At 46.5% G+C, this 22,352-nt stretch overlaps 1 protein-coding gene across 1 annotated transcript in view; it reads left to right on the top strand.

The window, feature by feature from the left end:
* Positions 1 to 22,352, top strand: part of mybpc1 (myosin binding protein C1) — a 129,353-nt gene that overhangs the window by 71,708 nt on the left and 35,293 nt on the right. The window contains exons 20-25 of the mRNA XM_078568552.1: positions 1,827 to 1,933; positions 4,305 to 4,438; positions 9,219 to 9,378; positions 10,835 to 10,939; positions 11,502 to 11,690; positions 13,598 to 13,732. Coding sequence (XP_078424678.1) covers positions 1,827 to 1,933; positions 4,305 to 4,438; positions 9,219 to 9,378; positions 10,835 to 10,939; positions 11,502 to 11,690; positions 13,598 to 13,732 — 830 coding nt within the window. The remainder of the gene's footprint in view (positions 1 to 1,826; positions 1,934 to 4,304; positions 4,439 to 9,218; positions 9,379 to 10,834; positions 10,940 to 11,501; positions 11,691 to 13,597; positions 13,733 to 22,352) is intronic.

Here is a 22,352-nt window from a genome sequence, read left to right as displayed (position 1 = left end):
TTTATTAAAACACCTTTAGGAAAATATCCCAAGTTACTTCACAGAAGCATTATCAGACAAAATCTGAGAGCAAAAGCTCATCAGGACATATGAGGACAGGTGATCGAAAGCTTGGTCAAAGAGATATTAAGGAACATCTTAAAGGAGAGATGATGGATGGAGAGGTTAGGGAGCGAATTCCAGAACTTGGGGCCCAGGCAGCTGGAGGCACACCCACCAATGGTGGAGCAATTAAAATAGAGAATGCTCAAGAGGTCAGAATTAGAGGAGTGCAGAGATCTCAGAGGGCTGGAGGAGATGACAGAGGTACAGAAGGGCAAGGCCATGGAGAGATTTGAAAACAAGGCCTATTGACACTGCAGGCTCAACCTCCACAACTAACCAGGGAGACCCTGGAAATGATAGATCTTTCTTTAAAAAAAGAGATAAGTGGCAATCCGGGCTCTTCCCCCATTATTATTGTTGTGGAGAACTGGGCAGTAAAAGTGACCATGAAGCTGTCAGATTGTCCAGTTGATTCCTTCAGGGAATCTGCTGTCCTCACCCAGTCTGGGTTTTATATGTAACTCGTTTTATCAAACTGCTTCAATTTAGGAAGGAGGCCCATCACCTCTCCAGGGCAAGTAGGTGTATTCAATGTATTGAAAATTGCATTGTGCATTTTGTCCACTTGAGGCTACCATACACACATGTACCAGCAGAGGGAGTCTGCTAGGAAGAGATATCAAAGGATCCATGCTTAACAGCTCAAAGAGTTCTAATTCTAAATGTCTCTCGCTAAAAATATAATTTTCCTGTCCAAGAACCTCACAGTAGGGACAGATAATAAATTCTAACCTTGCCAGTCCATGTCCTGAGAATAAATTTTAAAAAGGTCAAACAAATCCACCCTGTAGTGAACAAAGGAATTCTTACTGCCCTGTGTCTGCATTTTCCCACATAAAATGGAGGTTATAATTTGAAAGTGCCTTGCGTGTGAAATTAAACTGAAGGTGGAATTGCATCGAATTTCCAGCACAGGAACAGGCCATTCAGCCTAACAGGTCCATGCTGGTGTTTATCTCCACATGACTCTCCTCCCACCCCTCTTCATTGTATCCAATCAGCATAACCTTCTTCCTCATGTGTTATCTAGCTTCCCTTAAATATATCTATGCTATTCACACTGCGGTAGCGAGTTCCATATTCTAACTCCCTGGTTAAGGAAGTCTCTCCTGAATTTCCTATTGGATTTATTCATGGCCATCTTTTTTTATGGCCCCCAGCTCTGATGTCCATTCAATTGGAAATATACGGCCACTTAGTTGTACAGAAGCTAAGTATCGCTGAAAAAAAGAGACATGCTGTTGAAGCCTTTCATCTCGCACTCATCAGGATAGACGCAATTGAAATTTGGTATTCTTGCATCTGTCCTGATGAGTTCAAGATGAAAAGGTTTGACAGCATGTCTCATTTTTCAGCAGTTGGAAATATCTTCCCTTTGTCCACTCTATCAAACCTGTTCATAATTTTAAAGGCCTTAACAGGCCACCCATTATCCTGTAGAGAAAAATTATTTAGCTTGTTAAGTCTTTCATGATCGTTATTATCTCTTCATTCTGGTATCATTCTAGTAAATGTTTTTTTTTCTGCAGCTTTTTCGGTGCCTCTTTATCATTGTAGTAATGTGGAGACCGGATCTATGCAGAGTGCTCCAAGGTTCTGCAGAGGGTTAACATAACTTCCATGTTAAATGATAGGAACAGTTGCTGCTTTATAGTTTCTTAATTAGTTAATTTGTGTGAGAACTTGGCACAAACCTAACGAATTGTGTTTTGCAATTCAAGAGTACACAAGTTGGTGGTGGAAAAGGTGGCTTTGGATGATGACGGAGATTACACTTTCATCCCAGATGGCTACGCAATGCAATTGGGAGCTAAACTGCGCATGATTGGTAAGTGAAACCTTGGGGACCATGCATGCCGATTGAACTATGGGTGTTAACAACACTGAAGCAGACTATTAGCCTCACTGGGCTGAATTTTTCCGGCCCCATGGAGATGGGGTTGGAGACGGCGGGGGCTGCTGAGAATATTAGAGGGGGGGGAGCGGGGCCATATCTGGACAGTACCCTTACACAGCCCTGCCTCTGGGGAGTTTGTCCAGGGATGGATGGAGAAGAAAAATGGCAGCTTGCTCCAGTTAAGTGGGCAGCCAATTGCGCCATTTATACCGAAATAGGGGTCATTTTCCAGTGGAGTTGGGGTCTTCCCATCTTTAGAGCGACCCCCCCTCCCACCATGTGCAAAACCCATTAGTGCTCCAGAGGCGGCCTCCCAGCGGCAGACGGGCCATCAATTCCCCCTGTAAATTCCGCCCCCCACCCCCACACGCTCCTCACAATAATGGCCTGGCAGCTGTGGCCACACTTTAAACAATGTTAGAAACCTTCAGAAGGCACCTCCATCTTGAGGCACACTCGCAGTCTCCCACCTACACTGGCAGCCCCTGTCTCTCCAGGTGGGGCCTAGCCTCAGAGGCTCCGAGCGAGCCTCCTGCTTGTGCAGCCTGCCCGCAGTCTCTCATTGGATGAGGCTCCAGGAGGCTACCTCATAACTAGCCACTTCTGGGAAGTTTGTGCAGCCGGGCAGGACCTATCTGCCTTCAGGCGTAGAATGGACTTACGGTCCTGACATCAGGGTCCCGACACCTGCTAGAAAATTCAGCCCACCCTGTCTGTCCTCTCTGTTAGATCAATCCAAATATCAATGCTAATCCCTCCTCACAGCCCTGTATTTCCTCGGCCTCAGATGTTTTCAACACTTGAATTCCATCGGCCTCATTTTTTGCCCATTCATGTAGTCTGTCTATGTCTCTTTGTCACTTCCTTCTCCCGTCCACACAATTTACTGTGTATCCAACTTATCCTCATCTATAAACTCTCTTCTCTTTCCACCAAGTTGTGAAAAATTAAGGCTCCAGTACAGACTCACCATTTGTCACATCCTGCCAATTGCGCCAGTCGGAGCTCATGATGCACAAACTTTGACTGCAATTTTCAGGCCATGGGAGCAGCCTGGCCCATGGGTGGTGGTCCTTAAAGGGACCCAGCTAGAGACCTCACAAAAAATGGCTGAAACAAACTCAGAACATTTTTCATTGTTTGTAATGTCAGAAAGAGAAGTGATCCATACTCCTGGTTCCACAAAGCAACCGTGCGCCCTCACCCACCCCATACCCCCGATTACAGACTAGATAGGGAAAAACTGTTCCCATTGGTTGAAGGATCTAGAACAAGAGGGCACAGATTTACGGTAATTGGTAAAAGAAGCAATGGTGACATGAGAACGCAGCGAGTGGTCAGTGATCTGGAATGCACTGCCCGAGAGTGTGGTGGGGGCAGGTTCAATCGAGGCTTTCGAAAGGGAATTGGATTGTTATCTGAAAAAGGAAGAATGTGCAGGGATACCGGGAGAAGGCCGGAGAGTGGCACTAGGTGAATTGCTCCTTTGGAAAGCCAGTGTGGATATGACAAGCTGAATGGCCTCCTCCTGTGCTGTAACCATTCTGTGATCACCCTCTCACACCCAGCCTTGTCTCTTTGGCCTGGCATGGGGTGAAATTGATAATTCCCGGACAAGCAAGGTGTGTGAAGCCCATAATTGGCAGCTGCAGCTGGCCAGACCTATGGTGAAACAGGCCCGGAGAAGGAATTTACTTTTGATCCTCTCTCCTCTGCTTCGCTAACCTCTACCATCCAATCCCTCAGCTTCATACTCCCACCCATCGACAGTGATCCCACATCCAGAGCAGAATCTCCTCTGCGGCATACGCAAAAGTGAGCCCGGAATTGTAAACCCTCCAGCCTTGTCGATCTCCAGGACGCGGCTGCGAGTAAATACCTGGCAGGAAGATCACGTGGGTCATTTCAAACACTTTGGCCAGGATTTTCCAGCCCTGGCGTGGCTGGGATCCATCACGGGAAATTCGGCAGCTCAGCCAAAATTCCATTCACTCTCGGCGGGAACGAACGATCCTGGCAGCGGAGAGGGACTGGAAAATCCCGCCCTTTGTTCATTGGTCATAAAAATATTGGAAATGGAGGTGGGGGGGGTAGATAAGTTGTTTAATTGGCAGTCAAGAATCATCCAATCGGGTAGCAAAGAATCTTTTCCCTTTCCAATCAGAGGTGGCGATGCTTAACGATGAGGCATTAAGGTAGTGAATGAAGAAGCAGATGTTATCCTAGCCCACATTTGCATGCCAGCATTCACTCAGGTAGGGGCTTCTGGGTCTAACCTTTGTCTTTCTAATCATCTTTGTAGATTCTCCCAAAATCCACCTGGATCATCTTTCCAAGACACCTGAAATTGTGGTTGTGGCTGGAAACAAACTGCGGCTGGATATTCCTATCACCGGGGAACCAGTGCCAAAAGTCGTATGGATGAAAGGTGAAAAAGTAAGTCAATTTCCCTTACCTGCCGAGGGAATCCATATATCCAGCGACTTGAACGTGCTCTTTCCAGTTCTATATGTGTGAGATTGAACACAACAGGTCGGAGAGATTAACCCTCAGGAGGCAACTGTGGGGTTTCTTTGCACTTAATTAAATGTTCAACATTTTACATAAAAATAAATATTTATTCATTCTCAGGAAGTAAGCGTCGCTGGCTGGGCCAGCATTTATTGCCCATCCCTAATTGCCCTTGAGAAGGTGGTGGTGAGCTGCCTTCCTAAACCACTGAAGTCCACGTGGTGTAGGTACACCCACAGTGCTGTTAGGAAGGGAGTTCCAGGATTTTGACCCAGCGACAGTGAAGGAACGGCCGATACATTTCCAAGTCAGGATGGTGAGTGGCTTGGAGGGGAACTTACAGGTGGTGGTGTTCCCATGTACACAGGGCCTTAGTGCATGTGGAGTACTGTGTGCAGTTTTGGTCTCCTTGTTTGGGAAAAAGATGTAATTGTGTTAGAAGCAGATCAAAGAAGGTCAACTCAACTCATTCCTGGGACGAATGGCATATCTTAAGAAAGTTGAATAGGTTGGATATGCACCCATTGGAGTTTAGAAGCATAAGACCCTGAGGGGACTTGATAGTGTAGATACTGGGAGAATGTTTCCTCTCGTGGAGGATATTAGAACTAGGGGACAAAGTTTAAGAATAAGAAGTCTCCCTAAGACTGAGATGAGGAGAATTTCTTTTCTCTTTGGGTTGTTAGTCTGTGGAATTCTCTTTCTGAGTGAGCAGTGAAGGCTGGGTCACTGAATTTGTTCAAGGCTGAGTTAAACAGATTTTTGATAGGCAAGGAAGTCAAGGGTTATGGGGGGCAGACAAGAAAGTGGAATTGAGACCACAATCAGATCAGCCATGATCTTGCTGAATGGTGGAACAGGCTTGAAGGGCCGAATGGCCTACTCCTGCTCCTAAATCCAAGCTTCTATGTTCCTATCTTCTGCCCTTGTTCTTCTAAGGGGTAGAGATCACTGGTTTGTGAGGTACTGTCAAAGGAGGGTTGGCTCAAGTTGCTCAAGTGCATCTTATAGAATAGATACAGACAATGAGACAGGAAAAGATCCTCTGATTCAGCCAACATGTCCCATACATGCCCTGTACATCACAATACAGACACTCCCCACCCCTCCCATTAACCATGTGGAGAGGCAAAAAGAAAACAGATAAAAAAGGGCAGGGGGATTCCTGGGAAATTCGGAGCAGGAGTAGGCCATTCGGCCCCTCGAGCCTGCTCTGCCATTCAATAAGATCATGGATGATCTGATTGTGGCCTCAACTCCACATTCCGTCCACTCCCGATAACCTTTGACTCCTTTGTTAATCTGAATCTGTCTACCTTTTCCTGAAAAATATTCAATGATCTGGCCTCCACTGTTCTCTGGGAAGACAGTTCCCAAATATTCACGACCCTCAGAGAGAAAATTTTTTTTTCTCATCTCCTTCTTAAATGGGAGATCCTTTATTTTTAAACTGTGTCCCCTAGATCTAGTCTCGCCCACAAGGGGAAACATCCTGTCAGCATCCACCCTGTCAAGTCCCCTCAGGATCTTATATGTTTCAATAAGATCACCTCTATTTCTTCTAAACTCCAACGGATACAGGCCCAGCCTGTCTAACCTTTCCCAACCATTTCCAAACCAACCATTTAATTGGTACAATTCGAACACAAACTCTTCATTATGTTATAAAAATATTTGAAAGGCTTGAAACCTCCAACACTTCCATCCGGAAGGTTCTAGATTGTCGATCAGTGGAGTGGCACCGATGTTTCAATTTTGGAAAAGGGAGAGGTGAGGACAAGAGTAAATTCTCCGAGTGCAATGTCCCGCTTCCCAGCCCGTGTCAGGGCTGGTGTGCCTCATCCCAGAATTTCTCATCTATCAAACAATTGGATGAAGACACTTTGGGACTTTAAAGGTGACAAGTAAATGGAAGCTGTTGCTGTTAAATGGACAGATAATCCTGGGCTGCGCATGTCTGCTTTCCCCAGTAGACTCTCTCGGTAGGAACAGGTTTGTGCCAGGAGTCCTTTCAGCTCTTTAACACTTGGACTGAGTGTTAAAACCGAAAGTCCATTGCCTTGACTGAAAGAAGCATGTAAAATTCATTTTAAAAACCCTTTAAATTCTCAGCCAACTGAACCCTCATTTTTTAAATCCATAAGGTTAATACAGTCGATTGTGACCCATAGATCCCTTTCATAACACGGCCTGATTGGCCCATGCAACATCTATTTTTAAGGGCTGGCATGATGGACAAGTATCACTGGACTAGTAACCCAGAGACCCAGGCTAATGCTTTAGGGATATAGGAAAAGGGGTAGGCCATTCGGCCCATTGAGCCTTCCCTGCCATTCAATTAAATCATAACTGATCATCTACCTCAATGCCACTTTCCTGCACTATCACCATATCTCTTGATGTCATTAGTCTCCAGAAATCTATCGATTTCTGTCTTGAACATACACAGTGACTGAGCTACCACAGCCCCCTGAGGTAGAGAATTCCAAAGATTCACCACCCTCTGACTGAAGAAATTCGTCGTCATGTCAGTCTTAAACGGCCTACCCCTTATCCTGAGATTATGTCCCCAGATGTTAGACATGGGTTCAAGTCCCACCATGGCAGCTGGTGGAATTTAAATCCAACTAATAAAATCTGGAATATAAAATTAGTCCCAGTAATGGTGACCATGAAACTATCATTGATTGTCATTAAAAAAATCCAATTCACTAATGTCCTTTAGGGAAGGAAATCGAATGTCCTTACCTGGCCTGGCCCACGTGACTCCAGACCCACAGCAATATGGTTGACTCTTATATAAGTATAAAAGCAAAACACTGCCGATGCTGGAAATCTGAAACAAAAACAGAAAATGCTGGAAAAACTCAGCAGGTCTGACAGCGTCCGTGGAGAGAGAGACAGAGTTAAGGGGCAGAACTTTGCCCTCGGATGGCGGGTGGGCCCCACCGGCTCGGCGGCGGGCAGACAACCGACCCCCGCCACCGAGACGGGGCCCACCACCATTTTGAGGGGGCAGGCCAATTAAGGCCCCGCCCAGCGGCATCCCCGACAGGAAACGCTATGGCGCTGTGCGAGGTGGGGGAGGGAATCCCCATCTGTCAAAGTGCGCACTGCTCCCTGAGACTAAGTGCTGTCTCAGGGAGATTAGTGACAGTGGAAAAAACTTTAAAAATAGAAACATTAAAAAATTATTAACATGTCCCCCTCATGTGACAATGTCACACGAGATGGGACATGTTAACAAAGAACACAAAAAACTTTATTAATTTTTTACAAAATGGACATGAAACATCATTCCGCCAGTGGATGAGGTTTTATGCATTATCTGGAGCCCGCTGGGGCTCCTGGCCTGCCCACGGCCTTAAGGTTGGACGGGTAGGTCCTTTAATTAGCCTGTCAATGGCCTCATTTGGCCATTGACAGGTCGGTGGGCGGACAACTGATTGTACTGTCCGCCCGCCTTCCTGAAAATTTAAAGGGACCGGGATGACGTCAGGGGTTCCTCCCGATGTCATCCCGCGTCATTTTCCCCTCGGCAACCGGGCCCCGCCCCCAAATCGCCGAGGGGAAAATCCTGGCCAATGTTTCAAGTCCGTCTGACTCTTCTTCAGAACTCTGAAGAGTCATACAGACTCGAAACGTTAACTGTTTCTCTCTCCACAGATGCTGTTAGACCTTCTGTGGTTGACTCTTAACTGCTCTCAGGGATGTGTAACAAATGCTGGCCTTGCCAGTGACGCCCACCTCCCATGAAAGAATATTTTTAAAAGTGTGCTGCTTGGACTACTAGTGCCTCGATTTGGCAACCAGGAAGCCCGTGCCATTTACAGCTGAAGGGGCACCACACTCCATATGGACGAGGAGGAATGAGAGGCATCCTCAGTGCTGGCATCTTTGTCCAGTTTCTTTGCCATCTCCCCTCACGCCATCTCCAAGCTCACCGTTTTAAAAAATTTCTTCATCAGGTGTGAGTGTCGCTGGCTTGGCCAGCATTTATTGCCCATCCCTAATTGCCCTTGGGTGAGCTGCCTTCTTGAACCGCTGCAGTCCATGTGGTGTAGGTACACCCACAGTACTGTTAGGGAGGGAGTTCCAGGATTTTGACCCAGCGACAGCGAAGGAACGGCGATATATTTCCAAGTCAGGATGGTGAGTGACTTGGAGGGGAACTTGTCTATGAGATTCTCTTGACCGCATTAACATTAAGCCGATGACAACCCGATTTGCTCTTTCCTGAATCGAAATGGTTCTGTCTTTGGGTGCAGTCCCCCTGACTCCACAACACCGAGCCAAGCTCAAAAAATAAAGCCCACTCTCATTCTGCCTTTGTAAACCATTACCTCATAACCGATTTCCCTTTCCTCTCCAAAGTCCTCGAATGCGTCGCCACCCTCCAAATCTGTGCTCAAATCCACATTCAGATCTCTCCAATCAGCTCTCCACCTCTGCCATGTTACTGAAAGTGCCCTAAAGTCACACACGACCCTGTCTGTCGCTGTGCCAATCGCCCTGTCCTCCTCAACCTTACCACACTCTGTGACACTATCGATAACCCCAAAACCTCACATCCCCGTAACCCGGAAGTGCTGGGATTCTCATTTTAGAGAAAAAGAAAGAACTGGTGTTTTACTATGTTAAAGGTGTTATATAAATGCACGTTGTTGTATGGTGAGGGGTTTGTTTACTGTGTTGTTTGCTGTAGGCCATTATGGATACAGGGACTCGGGTGAGAGCTGAATCATTCTCTGATCACACCTCACTAACCATTGAGACAGCTGAGAAAGATGATTCTGGAGCGTACAAGATTGTGCTACAAAACGAAGCTGGGGAGGACAGCGCTCAGTTGCAAATAAAGGTCGTCGGTAAGTGACCATCGGAGACGTTGGCCTGAATTTTTCGCTGGTCGGAGGTGAGCAATCGGCGGGCCCAGAAGCGGACAGGACATGGGCCTCTGGCCACGATCGGCCCCTGACCGCGACTTCACGCTGGCGGCCAATTAACGGCCAATTAACGCCCAGCCAGCGTGAAGCGTGCGCTGAAATGCTCAGCACTGCCAGGGGTGGGGGGCGGGAATTGGGCAGGCGCCAACATCAGCGCGGGTGCTGCTGGGCGCTTCCAGTCAGCTCCCTGAAGGCAGGACAGCTGCCCCCCGGGGAGCTGCGGACCTCCACAGGATAAAGGACTCGACAAAAATTGCTGCAAAATATGTCCATGCAGCTCAGTCAAGCCCCTGAAAGCAAAACCCCCATAAAAAAAACCAGTCCCCAGGTATCTCTTTTTATTTGATTTCTCCCCCCACGGAGATTTTATCTCGCCCTGGATCGAGGTTTGAGTGAAAGTCGCCTGGGAGAGTGGCCCGTCCGCCAACTGTAAATGTGGACGGGCCGCGTAAAACCGCGGTTCATCGCATCGTTAATGGGCTTAGTTGTCGGCGGGCGCGCTTCCAGCTACCGCGCGCGTCCTTCGAGCGAAATATCGCACGAGTGCGCGATGACATCGGGACACTCACCCGACATCCTCTCGCGCTATTTCACGTCAATTCAGGTCGGGCACGCACCCACCTGCAGGACATAAAATTCTTGCCAATGTTGCTGTGTTTTTAAGTCCCTGTTCCGAAAGATCATGAAAGGCTTAAGTAGGGTAAATAAAGATGAACAGCTTGCCTTGGCTGAAAGGTCAGTAACCAGGGGGCACAAATTTAAGCTGATTGGTAAAAGAACCACAGGCAACATGAAGGAAAACTTCCCGTACGCAACGAGTAGTTAGGATTTAAAATGCACTGCCTGAGAGGGCGGGGTGTCAGTCCCTCGTTCAAGGGACGATTGAGGGACTTGGCATCGGGAAAGGGGAGGGGTGGTTGCTGACAGCCACCCTCTGCCCTCGTTGCCAGCGCCACTCCCCCACGGCCCCCATCATGCAACCCCCTCCACCACCATCGCTCAACCCTGGCCGGGGATCAGCGATGACCTGAGGCCTCGGGTGGGCGTCATACCGGCAGTGGCCACCGCCTCCCCCGCTGGCGCTGCTGTCCAATAGAGCTGCCGGCCTCTCAGCGGGTGGGACTCCTGGCCCCAGGGTCCTTGACGCTGGGGCAAGGCCCATCGCTGGCCTGTCAAGACAGCAAGACTTCCCAAAAAGAGCCCCTGTCACCTCCTCAAAATTCCATCCATTGTGCCTAGCGTGTGGGAACGTTCAGTGTCCTGACAGTATATCCAGTACATTCTTTGCGAACAACAGGACCGTTCCTGCAGAATGCAGGCGGAAGGTTGTTTGTGATAGCGTGGCATTAATATTGGATCTTTCTGCCCTTTGTAATAGATGTCCCAGATCAACCTGCACCACCGGAAGTTACCGAAATCGGAGGTGACTGGTGTTCAATGGTGTGGAATCCTCCCGGCTACGATGGAAGCTCCCCAATTTTAGGTAACTAAAGACCCAGAAATACCACCAGAAACTCAGAATAAAATGGGAGATACAATAGCAAGTTGCTCAGTACCTGGAACGAAGGTAGAAAATTGTTTGAATAGCGCCTTTCAAGGCTTCAGCCTGTCCCAAAGCGCTTTACAGCCAATTAAAGTACAGTCACTCTTTGAGAAAATGCGGCAGCCAATTTGCACATAGCAAGGTCCCACAAAACGGCAGTGTTATAATGACCAGAAAATATGTTTGAGATCTGAAAATTGGCTGCTTTAAAAAAGGTGCTTAATTAGCTGTAAAGCACTTGGAAATGTCCCGAGCGGGTGAAAGGTGCTGTAGAATTACAAGTTCTTTCTTTCAATCTCATTAAAGACCTTTTGCTCTCTGCCTCAATAATTTCTGGCATAAATTCAAGAAATTGGCAGGAGCTGCACTTTTGTGCGGAGATGGGGCTGTGTTAATGGGGTGGGTCTATGTGAAAGGGACAGAGTTATGTTCGTTCAGTTGAGTGGCGAGTTGCTGCTATTTTATCATGTTGTAACCGAGTGCCATTCTCCATTATATTTAGGTTACGTCATTGAGAGAAAAAAGAAGCAAAGCTCTCGATGGATGAGACTCAACTTTGACCTTTGCAAAGAATTGACCTTTGAACCCAAGAACATGATTGAAGGGGTTCCCTATGAAGTCCGCGTGTTTGCTGTCAATGCCATTGGAATGTCTAAACCCAGTGGGCCATCAAAGGCATTCATCCCCCTTGGTAAGAGTCAGTAAAATTTGGGCTTCCGGCTTTTTTATAGTTTCCAGGATGTGAGTGATGTTTGCAGAGACGGAATTTATATTCTCCTTCTCTAGTTTCCCTGGAGAAGGTAACGGTGGGTTTTCTCCATCAATCCCTGTGGTCATGGGACTCCTACAATGGTGGTAGGTAGGGAGTTTCAGGTAGTATACCCAGGAGCAATGAAGGAGCAGTGATAACAAGTCAGGACGGTATGTTTGACTCCTGTAGAAACTTTCAGGTGGTGGTGTTCCTGAGCACCTGCTACCCTTGTCCTTCTAGGTGGTTGAGGCTGTGGGTTTGGAAGGTGCACTCACTAGAGCCTTGGTGAGCTTTGCAGTGCATCGTGTGGTACACTCTGCTGCCACTTCTCATTGGTGATTGAAACATAGATCCTGAGGGCTCTTGATAGGATGTGGAGAGGGATGTTTCTTCTTGTGGAAGAATCTAGAACTCGGGGGCCACTGTTTAAAAATAACGGGTTGCCCATTTAAAACAGAGATGAGGCAAAACTTTTTCACTCAGAGGGTTGTGAGTCTTTGGAACTCTCTTCCTGAAAAGGCTGTGGAAGCAGAGTCTTTGAATATTTTTAAGGCAGAGGTGGATAGATTCTTGGTAAGCAAGGGGGTGATAGGTTATCGGGGGTAGGCGGGATTAAATGGTGGAGCAGGCTTGAAGCCAAAATGGCCTACTCTTGCTCCTTGTTTGTATGTTTATATGTTCGTATGGTGGTGAAAAGGGTGGACATTGAGTCCAGTGGCAGGACTATTAAACTGCTCTGTGATGGATCATGTTGTTGAGGCTCTAGCCCATTGTGGCATTGTGAGCATTCCATTGCATTCCTGAGTTGAGTCATGTAGATGGTGCAGAGACTTCGAGGGAGTACAGAAGTGATTCAGTTGTCATGGAGTACCCAGTTTCTACCCTGATCTTATTGACATATCTCATCCAGTTCAGTTTCTAGTCAATGATAACCCAAAACGCATTGGAGTGTTCAGCAAGGGACAGGTCAGGGCAGGAGGGGCTGAGATTCCTCTTGCGCGAGATGGTCGTTATGTGGCATTACTATGCCAGGGACTGCTCCCTTATTGGAGGAGTTCTGAGTGGAGCTGAACATTATGAAATCAGCCTCACTTCTGACTTTATGATGGAGGGGCAGTCATTGATGAAGCAGCTGAAGGCTGCTGGGGTGAAGATGCTTCGCTGAGCGATGTACTGAGGCTATGAGAATTGACCTCCAACAACCTCAACCATCGTCCTTTGTGTCAGGTATGATTCCGGCTATGGGAGTGTTTTCACTTTGACTTCCGTTGACCTCAGTTTTGTTCAGGCTCCTTTGTGCCACACTTGGTTGAATGCTGCCTTTATGTCAAGGACATCTACTCTCACCATTTGTTGGGCATGCAGCTGCTGTGCCCGTGTCTGGGTCAAAGCTGTGAAGTGATGTGGAGCCAAGTGGCTCGGACTGAACCCCAGCCACACGTTGGTGAGTAGGTTACTGGCGAGTGGGTTGTTCCTGATGGCATTATCGATGACTCCTTCCATCACTTTACAGATTAGGAGGCAGCTGGTAGGTTAGCAATTGGCGGAGTTAGATTTATCCCATTCTTTATGGATAGGTGTCACCTGGATACTTTTCCACATTGTCAGGTAGATGCCATTGTCATACCTGTTCTATGTCATGTGCCAACTTTGAAAATATACACATAGATCTCTATTTCACCAGTTTTCCAATGTGAATCATGAATTTTGGGGCAAGAGTTAGCACTCATTGGTATTGGCACCATTTGTAAAAAGACTACTTCTAATCTCTCCCCTCAATTTCTGTGATGATTTTACATTGTCAATACCTCAATACTGTGAATTTTCCTGTGTTTTGTTTCCTTCAGCACCAACCAGCGAACCCACGCTCCTCGCTTGCGATGACGTGACAGACACCAGCGTATCACTCAAGTGGCGGCCTCCTGAACGTATTGGAGCAGCGGGGCTGGATGGCTACCGCATCGAGTATTGCCTTGAAGGAAGTAAGCCCAGCTTTTCCACAGATACCCTAAAGTGAACAAGGCTCTTTACGATAAATAATATATAGAAGAATTGCTAGACAAAAGCAGACCAAGGTCAATCTAGTTTACCTTCGACCATCCTGGCAGTCACATGATACAATGATAATGGGGTTATTGATCAATCATAGTGATCAGTCTCTACTAATCAAGCTGTAACGGATCCAGGCGTGAGGTGAGGAAAACCCCCAGTGAGGGAGAGATTTGATAGGCCCAAAGTTACCGCTACCCTCCAGACACACTTCACTCGGCGCACGTCATGGCCTGGATCTTACGTTCATCAGGCGTGCGCAATCAGCGGGGCCCAGAAACGGACAGGAAATGGGCCTCCAGCAGCCGCGATCAGACCCCGACCACAATTTCATACTGGCTGGCCAATTAACGGCTAGGCGGCGTGAAACGCACGCTGAGAAATGCTTAGCGCTGCCGGGGTGGGAGGCAACATAACCAAGGGTGAGGGTGAGCGCTCCGAGTGAGCTCCCTGAAGACAGACAGCTGCCCCAGGGAGCTGCAGACCCCCCGCACAATAAAGGACACGACAAAAATGCTGCAAATTCAAGCGCCTGAAAACAGACCCTCATAAAACAACAGTCCCCAGACGTCTCTTTTTATTTTATTTCCCCCACGGAGATTTCATCCCGTCCTGGATCGAGGTTTGAGCAAAAATGTGAATGCCGCCTGGGAGAATGGCCCATTTTCCAAATGGAGATGTGGACGGGCCACATAAAAATCGCTGTTAATCGCATCGTTAATGGGCTTAATTGTCGGCGGACGCTCTTCCAACTGCCGCGCGCGCCCACCAAGCGAAATGTCGCACGAGTGCGCAATGACGTTGGGATGCTCGCTTGACATCATCTCGTGCTATTTTGCGTTCACTCGGGTTGGACACATGAACATAAGAAATAGGAGCAGGAGGAGGCCATTCTGGCCCTCAAGCCTGTTCCGCCATTCAATAAGATCATGGCTGATCTGCCCCAGGCTTCAACTCCTCTTTCGTGCCAGTTTCTCATCGCCCTCAGCTCCCCGATATTTCAAAAATCTATCTCCTCTTTAAAATACTTTCAGTGATCTAGCCTCCACAACTCTCTGGGGTAGAAAATTCCAGACATTCACTGCCCTCTGAGAGAAAAAAATCCTTCACATCTCAGTTTTAAATGAGTGTCCCCTTACTCTGTAACTATGTCCCCTAGTTTGAGATACCCCCGCTAGTGGAAACATCTCAACATCTGCCCTGTCAAGCCCCCTTGGAATCTTGTACCTTTTCTCTCTTGGACATAAAATTCTGGCCCATTTTTTCCAATTACTCACATCCTATATCCCAAAGTATTAATTTATCTGAGTCAATTCAGCCTTAATGGATGTTTTAAAACATTTTAGATCTTTACAGTTTTGAGTGATTTATTTTGTTTGTTTTTGTAGCCAGATTTGAACCCAGCAGAGACTTTGATCAGTTTGGATGGTTCAGTTCAGACATCTTCCATTTGACTTAAGTGGAATTGCAGGACTATTAGAACCCTTAGAGTATGCACAACAATGACAACTTGTATTTAAATAGCGACTTTAACATAGTAAAACATCCCCGGATGCTTCACAGGAGCATTATCAAACAAAATTTGACACCGAGCACAGAATGAGATATTAGGACAGGTGACCAAATGCTTAATCAGAGAGGTAGGTTTTAAGGGGGGGGTCTTAAAGGAGGGAAGAAAGATGTGGAGGTTTAGGAAGGGAATTCCATATCTGAGAGCCTTGACAGCCAAAGAAAAGGCCACCAATGGTAGAGTGACTAAGATAGGGAATGCTCAAGGTCATATGAACATGCAAAATAGGTGTAGGAGTAGGCCATTCGGCCCCTTGAGCCTGCTCCACCATTCATTAAGATCATGGCTGATTTGTTTGTGTTTTGAATTCCACATTCCCATCTACCTCCAATAACCTTTGATTCACTTGTCTAACAAGAATCTATCTACCTCCGCCTTAAAACTATTCAGTGACCCCGCCTCCACCACCTTCTGAGGCAAAGTTGCACAACCCTCAGAGAAAAAAATTCTCCTCATCCCTTTCGTAAAAGCGCAACCCCCTAATTTTAAAACACTGCCCCCCTAGTTCTAGACTCACCCACAAGAGGAAACATCCTCTCCACATCCACCTTGTCAATACCATTCAGAATCTTATATACCTCAATCAAGTCACCCCTCACTCATCTCAACTCCAGTGAAAACAAACCCAGTCTGTCCAACCTTTCCTCATAAGACAACCCACTCATTCCAGGTATCAATCTAGTAAACCTCCTCTGAACCACCTCCAATGCATTTACATCCTTCCTTAAATAAGGAGACCAAAACTACACACAGTATTCGAGATGTGGTCTCACCAATGCCCTGTATAACTGAAACATAACATCCTTACTATTTTGTTCAATCCCCATTAGCCTTAATTACTTGCTGTACCTGCATACTAACTTTTTGTGACTCACGCACAAGAACACCTAGATCCCTCTGCACCTCCGAATTCTGCAGCCGTTCTCCGTTGAAGTATTAATACTCTGCTTTTTTATTCTCCCTGCCAAAGTAAACAACTGCACATTTTCCCACGTTATATTCCATCTGCCAGATTTTTGCCCACTCACTCAACTTATCTATATCCGTCTGCAAACTCCTTATATCTTCTTCACAACATACTTTCCTACCTATTTTTGTGTTGCCTGCAAATTTAGCTACCATGCCTTCGCTCCCCTCATCTAAGTCATTGTTGTAAATTGTAAAAAGTTGAGGCCCCAGTACAGACCCCTGCGGGTCTCCACTTGCCACATCCTGCCAATCAGACAAAGTCTCATTTATGCATACTCTCTGTTTTCTGCCAGCCAGCCAATCCTCTTTCCATGCTAATATGTTACCCCCTACAAAATGAGCTTTTATTTTCCACAAAAATCTTTGATGGCACCTTATCAAATGCCTTCTGGAAATCCAAGTACAGTATGTCTGCAAGCTCCCCTTTATCCACTGCCCATGTTACTCCTTCAAAGAACTCCAATAAATTGGTTAAACATGATTTCTCTTTCACAAAACCATGCTGGCTCTTCCCAATTACCTTGAGTGTCTCTAAGTGCCCAGCTAGAACCACCTTAATGATCAATTCTAGCACCTTACCCTTAACAGACGTCAAGCTAACTGGCCTATAGCTTCCTGTTTTCTGCCTCTCTCCCTTCTTGAATAGAGGGCTTATATTTGCTACTTTCCAGTCTGTTGGAATCTTTCCAGAATCTAGGGAATTTTGGAATATTAACACCAATGCATCTGCTATCTCATTAGCCACCTCTTTTAAGACCTTAGGATGAAGTCCATCTGGACCTAGAGGGAGGTGATGGTTTGGTGGTATTGTCACTGGACCAGTAATCCAGAAACCCAGGGTAATGCTCTGGGGACCAGGGTTCAAATCCCACCATGGCAGATGGTGGAATTTAAATGCAATAAAAATATGGAATTAAAGGTCAACAATGACCAAGAAACTATTGTCGATTCTTGTAAAAACCCATCTGGATCACTAATGTCGTTTAGGGAAGGAAATCTGCTGTCCTTCCCTGGTCCGGCCTACACATGACTCCAGACCCACAGCAATGTAGTTTACTCTGAAATGGCCTAGCAAGCCTCTCAGTTGTATCAAACAGCTACAAAGTCTCAAAAAAGGAATGAAATTGGATGGACCACCCGACATCAACCCAGGCACTGGAAATGACAATGGCAAACTCAGCCCTGTCGACCCTGCAAAGTCTACTAACATCTGGGGGCTAGTGTCAAATTAGGAGAGCTGTCTCACAGTGCCACAGCCTGACATAGCCATCCTTGCAAAATCATGCCTTACAGATAACGTCCCAAATACCACCATCACCATCCCTGGGTATGTCCTGTCCCACCAGCACAGTGGTATACAGTTGGGAGGGAGTTGCACTGGGGGTCCTCAACATTGACTCTGGACCCCATGAAATTTTTATTTATTGGTTCATGGGGTGTGGGTACCACTAGCTAGGCCAGCATTTATTCCTCCATGAAGACTCCCCATTTGCCTCCCATCAGGTCAAACACGGGCAAGGAAACCTCCTGCTGATTCCCACGTACCGCCCTCCCTCAGCTGATGAATCAGTGCTCCTCCATGTTGATCATCACTTGGAGGAAGCACTGAGGGTGGCAAGGGTGCAGAATTTACTCTGGGTGGGGGATTTCAATGTCCATCACCAAGAGTGGTTCGGTAGCACCTCTACTGTCCGAGCTGGCCGAATCCTAAAGGACATAGCTGCTAGACTGAGTTTGCGGTAGGTGGTGAGGGAACCAACAAGAGGGAAAAACATACTTGACCTCATCCTCACCAACCTGTCTGCTGCAGATGCATCAAGCCAGGGATCAACCTGGTTCAATGAAGAGTGCAGAATGAAGCATGCCGGGAGCAGCACCAGGCACACCTAAAAATGAGGTGTCAACCTGGTGAAGCTATAACACAGGACTACTTGCGTGCCAAACAGCATAAGCAGCAAGTGATAGACGGAGCTAAGCGATCCCACAACCAACGGATCAGATCTAAGCTCTGCAGTCCTGCCACATCCAATCGTGAATGGTGATGGACAATTAAACAACTCACTGGGTTCAAACATGGACAAAGGAGCTGGAGTCCCGAAGTGAGAGTGACTGCCCTTGACATCAAGGCAGCAGTTGACCGAGTGTGGCATCAAGGAGCCCTAGAAAAACTGGAGTCAATGGGAATCAGGGGGGAAAATTCTCCACTGGTTGGAGTCATACCTAGCACAAAGGAAGGTGGTTGTGGTTGTTGGAGGTCAGTCATTTCATCTCCAGGATATCACTGCAGGAGTTCCTCGGGGTAGTGTCCTTGGCCCAACCATCTTCAGCTGCTTCATCAATGACCTTCCTTCCATCATAAGGTCAGAAGTGGGGATGTTCGCTGATGATGGCACAATGTTCAGCACCATTCACGACTCCTCAGATACTGAAGCAGCCCATGTCCAAATGCAGCCAGACCTGGACAATATCCAGGCTTGGGCTGACAAGTGGCAAGTAACATTCACACCACACAGGTAATGACCATCTCGAACAAGAGAGAATCTAACCATCGTCCCTTGATGTTCAATGGCATTACCATCACTGAATCCCCCATTTTCAACATCCTGGGGGTTACCATTGACCAGAAACTGAACTGGACTAGCCATATAAATACTGTGGCTACAAGAGCATGTTAGAGGCCAGGAATCCTGCGACAAGTAACTCACCTCCTGACTCCCCAAAACCTGTCCACCATCTACAAGGCACAAGTCAGGAGTGTGATGGAATACTCTCCACTTGCCTGGATGAGTGCAGCTCCCACAACACTCAAGAAGCTTGACACCTTCCAGGACAAAGTAGCCCACTTGATTGGCACCACATCCACAAACATTCACTCCCTCCACCACTGATGCACAGTAGCAGCAGTGTGCACCATCTACAAGATGCACTGCAGAAACTCAACAAGGCTACTTAGACAGCACTTTCCAAAACCATGACCTCTACCTTCTAGAAAGACAAGGGCAGCAGACAGATGGGAACCTGGAGGCTCCCCTCCAGTCACTCACCATCCTGACTTGGAAATATATCGCCGTTCCTTCACTGTCACTGGGTTAAAATCCTAGAACTCCCTTCCTAACAGCACTGTGGGTGTACCTACACCACGTGGACTGCAGTGGTTCAAGAAGGCAGCTCACTACCAGCATCTCACAGGCAACTAGGGATGGGCAATAAATGCTGGCCCACCCATGAAAGAATTTTTTTAAAAGTGTCACCGTAGCTCCATCAGTTTGCTCAGTACCACTTCCCTAGTGATTGTAATTTCACCGAGTTCCTCTCTCCCTCCCACTTCCTGATTTACAGCTATTACTGGAATGTTATTTGAATCCTCTATAGTGAACACAGAAGCAAAATATTTGTTCAATTGATCCGCCATTTCCTTATTATCCACTATTAACTCCCCACTGTCACTCTCTAGAGGACCAACACTCACTTTACTTACTCTTTTCCTTTTTAAATACCTGAAGAAACTCTTGCTAAACGTTTTTACATTTCTAACTAGCTTCCTCCCATACTCTAATTTCTTGCTCCTGATTAACCTTTTAGTCATTCTCTACCGTTCTTAATATTCTGACCAATCATCTGACCTGTAACTCACCTTTGTACAGTTATATGCTTTTTCCTTAAGTTTGATGTTTTCCTTAACTTCTTTAGTTGACCACAGACATTGGGTCCTCTCTTTAGAATTTTTCTTTATAGTAGGAATATTCTTATTCTGAGTATTCTGAAATATCCCCATAAATGTCTGCCACTGCTTCTCTATTGATCTAAACCCTAGCCTAATATCTCAGTTCACTTCAGCCAGCTCAGCTTTCATCCCACCTAGATGCCCCTATTTAAGTTTAAAGACCCACTCTTCTCCCTTTCATGCTGGATATAAAATTCAATCATATTGTGGTCGCTGCTACCTAGGGGTGCCTTTACTCTGAGGTCATTAATTAATCCCGTCACTTTACACAATGCCAAGTCTAACATAACCTGCTGTCTGGTTGATTCCAGAATGTGCTGCCTAAGAAATGTTCTCAAAAGCATTCTATAAACTCCTCATCCAAGCTAGTACTGCCATTCTGATTTTTCCAGTTTATATGCAGATTAAGGTCACCCATTATTATCACCGTCCCTTTATCACAAGGACCCAATATTTCTTCTTGTATTCTTTGTCCTACATTGTGGTTACTGTAAGGGGCCCTGTAGGCCATTCCCACTAGTGACTTCTTTCCTCTACTATTCCTCATCTCCACCCAAACTGATTCTACATCCTGATCTCCTGAACCAAGGTCATCTCTAACTATTGCACCAATGACATTCTTGATTAACAGTGCTACCCCTCCAACTTTACCGAGCTTCCTATTCTTCTTGAAGTCATAAACCCTTCAATATTCAGGACCCAATCCTTGTCATCCTGGGACCACATCTGCATAATGGCCATCAGATCACATTTATTTACTTCAGTGTGCACTATCAATTTGTTTACTTTATGAATGCTACACACATTCAGTTACAGAGCCTTTAGTTTTGGCTTTTTGTTATCTTTGTGACATCTAGTCTTGATTCTTGATGCATTCTTAGCTTTTTATCTCTCTGTCCCTTCTTGCCATTCTCTGACCCTCATTTCCCATATTACTATTTTCCTCTCTTACTTTGTCTCTGCTCTTTAATATACCCCATCTTTTCACATTTGATCTCTTTTCCCCTCTGTTTAGTTTAAAGCCCTCTCTACTTTCCTAGTTATGCGGTTCGCAAGAACACTGGTCCCAGCACAGTTCAGTTGTAGATTGTCCCAATGGTACAGCCCCCACTTTCCCCAGTATTGGTGTCAGTGCCCCCCAAACTGGAACCCACTTCTCCCACATCAGTCTTTGAGCCACGCATTCATCTCTCTAATCTTATTCGCCCTGTGCCAATTTGCGCATGGCTCAGGTAATTATCCAGAGATTATAACCTTTGAGGTTCTGTTTTTTAATTTAGTGCCTAGCTCCTCATATACCCAATGCAGAACCTCCTTCCTAGTTTTACCTATGTCATTGGTACCTACATGGGCCATGACAATCAGATCCACCCCCTCCCACTGCAAGCTCCTCTCCAGCCCTGAGCAGATGTCCCGAACCCTGGCACCAGGCAAGCAACACAGCCGCCTGGACTCTCACTCTTTGCTACAGAGAACAGTGTCAATCCCCCTCACTATACTGTCCCCACTACCACTACATTCCTTTTTGCCCCCTCCACTTGAATGTCTTCCTGTACCATGGTGCCATCTTCAGTTTGCTCATCCACCCAGCAGCCCCCACTCTCACCCAAACAAACTGAGAGAACCTCAAACCTACTGGACAATCAGAGAGGCTCACACACCTGCCCTTTGGGTGCCCTTATTTGCCTCACTCAGTCACACACTCCTGTCCCTGACCACTGACCAGATCAGAAGATCCTAACCTAAGTGGTGCAACTGCCTCCTGTTGCAAAGCTCCCAGGTAACTTTCCCCCTCCCTGATGTGTCACAGTGTCTGCAGCTCAGCCTCCAGCTCAATGACTCTGAGCTGAAGTTCCTTAAACCACAAACATGTTTGCCCTGGATCACAAGTGGTGACTAACTACTAATTAATTAGTTAAGACCAATTCGCTGTTAAGTGTCAATGCAAAGCAGCAACATTCTCACAGTTCCCAAACTGTGGTTAAGGAGGCTGTTAAAGATCACTTCACGATATTTAAAGATGATGTGGGGGCGTTCATTTGCATAACATTATTCCTTCAGTCAACCACACCAAAACTGGATCAACTACTGCAGCCTTGACACATCACCTGTTCTGCCATCCTTAATGTGTTTTAAATAATTACTTTATATTATTCACTTACTAATGTTGCTATTTTATATATTTTCTTAACTTTAACACCAATTTGTATACTATTTTAAACCTTAGGAATGGAGCCACTCACCAAATATTTACCAAACAGCTAGCCCCTTTCCCTGTAGTAGAGCAAGA

Source organism: Cetorhinus maximus, chromosome 22, assembly GCF_964194155.1.
Source record: "Cetorhinus maximus chromosome 22, sCetMax3.hap1.1, whole genome shotgun sequence".
NCBI classification, from domain to species: Eukaryota; Metazoa; Chordata; class Chondrichthyes; order Lamniformes; family Cetorhinidae; genus Cetorhinus; species Cetorhinus maximus.
Note: the sequence above shows the minus strand (reverse complement) of the source record. Positions and strands in the feature narration are given on the sequence as shown.